The 5,562-nt window shown below is 28.8% G+C and overlaps 1 protein-coding gene across 17 annotated transcripts in view; it reads right to left on the minus strand.

Moving 5' to 3' along the window:
- Positions 1 to 5,562, minus strand: part of LOC102677904 (serine/threonine-protein kinase MARK2-like) — a 35,917-nt gene that overhangs the window by 6,687 nt on the left and 23,668 nt on the right. For 3 of the 17 annotated variants that reach the window (XM_006622471.2, XM_006622470.2, XM_006622467.2), the window contains one exon: positions 4,538 to 4,775. The exons of the other annotated variants lie outside the window; for them this stretch is intronic. In XM_006622471.2, coding sequence (XP_006622534.2) covers positions 4,769 to 4,775 — 7 coding nt within the window. In that variant the 3' untranslated portion in view covers positions 4,538 to 4,768. Of the gene's footprint in view, positions 1 to 4,537; positions 4,776 to 5,562 lie in introns of those variants that run through there. 17 annotated transcript variants of the gene reach the window in all.

Raw genomic sequence — 5,562 nt, forward strand, 5'->3', positions numbered from 1 at the left:
AAAAATATTAAATGATTTTTTGAATATTTGGACGGGAATTGGAGTGCAGCAAAGAGCATTAATCATGTACAAATGTGCTATATTCATAAATTTTGTATATAAATATTGTTGAATTATTGATGTTACTTCTCCCTTTTTTTATCATTTCATCTATTATATTTATAATATTAATATTGTAAAGAGCAAATTTGTGTTGCTTCAATTTCCATCTTTATTTTCATACACTATTAATTTGTTTTGTGGCCTCAGGAATGCGTTATTGATTTTTTTTCTTTTCTTTCATAATACTTTACAGAAGTTTCACACATATGTTGTATATGTTTCTATTGAAATAGAAATTTTAAAACGGTATAGTTACAAAAAAAAAAATTTGATTAATGATTGGAACTTAGATATAAGATTTAGAGAAATATTCACGAAAAATCTATACCAGTATGCGCTTGAATTTCATTCGATTGAAAAAAATTCATGGAAGAATTGAAACTATTAAAGTAACCCCAAGGCCACTTTTCGTCCTAATTTTTCACGTTCATTCTCCTTGCTTTCGCTCATTCTTTCATTTGTTCGCTCGATCAATTGTTCATTCTCTCCATTTCATTTTACATCACAATATTACAAATCTTTATTTTAATATTTCTTTTTCTCTTTTTTCTATGCTATAATTACATTCTATAATTATATAATAATTGATTATTGAAATCATTCGGTATGTATATAATTACGCATATTGCGCGATCGAATTATGTTGAACTTGTATTAAATGCTTGAAAAACTAGTGCATCGTTTTGCATTCGTCTTGCCATTTTTTTTTCTTTTTTTTTTTTTTTTTTCTATATTTTTGTTTTGTCTTTTTGTCTTTTTTTCTTTTCGTAATCAAAATATGCATGAAATGTATAATATCGAAAATAGGAAGGCACGTAGTTTCGATAATAATTTGGTTTACGCAGTACTCGAGATCATTTAATCGATTAAAAATGTTTAACAAAAATAGCGTTTGCATTTAGTACAAGTTATTGCTTATTTTTTTTGCTCTTGGATTTCTTACGTATTTTTTTTATAAACTAAAAAATAAACAAATATTTAAGATAATCGAGCGTGATTAAAAAATAATTTCAGTACTACGTGTACTACACAGCGTGACATTATTCTATTGAAAAACATTGAAAGAATATATAATTTTTCATTAATTCATGATTTCATTATCAAAAACAAATTATATCTATGTACTTTTATTTACTATAATAGGAATCATTCTAAAATAATTGTTATATAAAGATATTTCTAATCAAACCTTTATATTTTGTTTTTTTAAAATCTTTGATTTTTATGATTTAATTTTTATGATTATTTTTAAAAAAATTTTTTGCTCTTTTTTCTTAATTTTAATATTGAGATCAATTTTTGGAACGATATCGTATTATTGCAATTAAAGAATCAAAATTTATCGTTATCTTTCTTTCTTCTTTTTCTTCGTTTATTATTATTATTATCATTATTATTGTTATTGTTTTGGTTTTTGATAAATGAAATATTCAAATATGATGATAAAGAATATATATATATATATAATGATAAAGAAAAGGAAAATGTATATTCGTGTAACAAAAGTTTGCTATTCGTTCTACACAATTCGAATTCAAACTTTAGTTCAAAATCAAATTCTAAAAATACTAGAAGTTTGAATTTCGATGATAAATAAATGACACACGATAGATGAACATATGTTAAATAAAGCATGCAAAGGAAAATATATATTGGAATGCCTTCGATATAAATATCAGGTTTTTCGATTCGATATCGAAGAAAATGCATCGCGTATAATTGAATCGGGTCAATTAAATGAAATCAACAGCGCATTAAATAATATAAATGTTAAGAAAAAAAACAAAAGATATCAATGTAAAAAAAAAATATAAAATAATAAACGCAAAAGTTTTGTCAATCGATAAAGATGCGTGACACGTCGAATATCGATTCTTTAAAAATTCGTCGCCGATTTCTAATGCGATGAATATGACAATTATAAAATGGTTTTGATTCTTCTTCCATTTTATGAAATACAGTTTATTTATATGTTATGAAGCTGTACAAAATACTTTGCCAATGCAAATACTGAAATTATAATTAAGAATAATATATTTACATAAATTATACACATATGTATATCGCAATATACATGTACATTTGTATAAAGAAATGCATTCTCGGTTAGACGAAAGAATCGATATGAGAATCTTTTTATAAATAGCGATTCTGTCGCGTTATCAAATATATTTGCATTTCACAATTAAATAATATTTTGATAAACGTAAATTTAAATATAATTCACGTTTATTTCTGATTACAAGGAATGAATATGTTGGATACCAACAGAAAGAAAGAAAAAAAACAAGAAATGAAAAATGGAAAACAAGAAATGAGTAAATAGTAATAGCTTAATATTATGGAGATAATACTAATTCATTTTTTTTCATATTTGAAAGAATTATCGTTAAAAGATCAAATAAAAAAATTTAAAGATTTTTTATCTAATAAGATAACAAGCAGTATTATATTCAATAGTGTAATTCTGTTCTTGAGAAAAACTTAATAAATTTTTGGCTTAAAGTTATTGTTATCCAACATATTTCCTCGAGTTACGATTTAATCATTACTACAAAATTTTAATTATCATATGTTTTTGATATAAATTTTAAATAAAAATTATTACCACCAGAGAGAGAGGAAGAAATAAAAGAGAGGAGAAGGGGAGTAGGAGGAGGAGATGAAGATGAAAAAGAAGAAAATGAAGAAGAAGAAGAAGAAAATGAAGAAGAAGAAGAAGAAGAAGAAGAAGAAGAAGAAGAAGAAGAAGAAGAAATGAATGTATATATATTATATAATGTAAGAAATCATGGTTAGTCGATTATACTTAACTACTGTGCCAGTAAAATATCTATTTATTGTCATTGTTTGATATTCAGTGTGGCTCGCTTTCATTTCGGCTCGGGGGAAACAAGGCGAGACTTCAATCTTCACTTAGAAAACTTATCTATGTACGAATTCATATATACTTACTTTATTGTTATTATAAAAAGAATTATATAACAATTATATTAATTCAATTATATTTCCATAAGAATTAGATAGTGGGGTATTAGGTATTCGTATGTTTTGAAAAAATAATAATATGTAAATAATGTTCACGCGATGGATAACGATTAACGAACAGTGTTGAATTATCGATAACATCAAATAAAAAAAAAAAAGGAATATAATATTCAATTAACTAGATCGAAAATATAAGACACATAACGATTATTATTTTGCAAAAGTCATGAGGTTAACAGGGCAAAAATACGCCAAAACTGCTATTTTTCTTCATGATTTACAATTACACCAAGAATTATTTTTACGAAGCAATCATGCGTAGAAGTTATATATCTTGTCCATGCGACTTTGGCACTATCGATGTATAGAAAATTACATTTGCACGAATATTATTCAACGAATATTCTGTTTTCATCATAACAATAACGGTAACGATAACGATAATGATAACGATAACGATAACATTAATGGTAACAATAACGGTGTGCATATATATCGTGCGTCTTCAAATTACCTTACGCGAAACAGTCAATTTTATTTCTACCCCATTTTCCTCACAGTTATGAGCATTTTCTTTTTTTTCTCTATATTTTTCTTTTTCTTCTTCTTTCTCTTTCTTATCGATTTTTTAACAAATTAAAAACGACAGAAAGAGAGAAAGGACAAAGAGAGAAAGAAAACGAAGAACAAACGAGAGGAGGAGGAGGAGGAGGAGGAGGAAGAGGAGGAGAAAAGACAGATGGGCATACAAGAATATATATATCGCGAGTACTTATTACGAGCGTTACGCGTATGAAAACGAACAAATTCATTCAAGTTTCTTCTAAAATTGTTCGAAAGATGAAGAAATTAAATAATGTCGAAAAATGTAATATAAATCGACTAATGATCGACGAATGCTGATGGCCACCATTCGTTAAAATTATCCTAGAATATCGCGAGAAGAAGAAAGGAAAACGAAGTTGATGTATGTCACGATGGGTACACGTATAAAAATAGAAAGAGATTGGATATATATCTTTAAAAAATGATCGGCATAAGAGTACACATTCACTGGCAGGTTATGTTAGGAAAGGCACGATTTTAAATGCTATATCTAGAAAGATAAGGCTGCGGCGACGGTGACGGCTGCTAATTGGTAATGAGAATGTTGTGTATGATGTTATAATAATAATAATGGCGGCGACTATAATAACTTGTTGAATCGTCGCGCGTCAGGAAGACACTTCGAAAAAAGAATCGTTCCGAAGAATCATATTAAGATTACGCAAGGACAAACACGAGAATATTGCACTTCGTGTGATCCTGATAGTAAAATGTAGTAAGAAACCTTTCCTTTAGATATGAGCAACAAGTTTCTGTTTCGTTCTCGAAAGCTTGACGATGCACCACAGAATAACGGAGTTATTCTTTCCCTTTCCTCCTCTTCTCTTTTCTTCTCTTTTCCTTTTTTTCTTTTTCTTTCAATCCAGTTTTATTTCGTTCATTTATTCAACGTATTCCAATATCCATAGATCGTTGGCACGGATGATATTACCATTCTTCTAAGCAACACGCTAGACTCGCTGGATTTGCTGCTTTTGCGCAAATTTCTCTTTCTTGTATTTATTGGTCATTAAGTTTTGCGCATCTTTATGGCCATCATTTGAAGTTCGAGCGATGCCAAGTTTTAATCGGTTCATGTCCTGTAGCATAGAATATATACCGGTATAGATTAATCCAAGTGAGAAGAACGATGCATCAATGGCTATGCTGAGTCGGCAAATCGGGCAATTTTCGGATTGATCAAACAGTTGTGTCTATAGTACGTATTGACGATGCGTACAGTGACCATATCGTGAAAGTAGAAAAGATGCTGACGGTGAGACGAATAAGCTGGATTGCTCTCGTTATTCTGTGGCCTTGCATCCTTGCTTTCAACCGTTTTATCGCGTTATATATTATTCCTCTAATCTATTCTATTCTACGCGTTCATTATAACACTTATGTCACTTTTTTGGATTAATGATTATCTTTTCTATGTGATAAACTCAAAGTCCCATATGTATATAAAGTATAGGTAAAGTACTAAGTCAAGGATATGCCTCGCTATATACAGTCGAGTCAAGAAGGGATGCACAATGAGTATGCGAGGTAGCCTGAACTTGAGCTGGCCAAGCGGTATTATTTTCACCGATGAATTTTTAGGGTTATTTTATAAATGAGAACATTCAAACATTAAATAGGTACGATAACGGTGCATTCGTCGTGAAGGGCACAGAACGGACGATTATATTCGATATACTTGTTATTTAGACTTTTCTCCAATAATTAATTGCATTCTTACAGGAAAACAAAACAGGAATCGAAATAAAAGAGATGAATAAAAAGAGATGAGAAACAGAGCAAAACTGGAGAAGGACATAGATATAGATAAATAGATAGATAGATAGATGGATAAATATCGATAGACGGAGAAAGAAAAAAAAAAAA

Source organism: Apis dorsata, unplaced genomic scaffold (assembly GCF_000469605.1).
Source record: "Apis dorsata unplaced genomic scaffold, Apis dorsata 1.3 scaffold_691, whole genome shotgun sequence".
NCBI classification, from domain to species: Eukaryota; Metazoa; Arthropoda; class Insecta; order Hymenoptera; family Apidae; genus Apis; species Apis dorsata.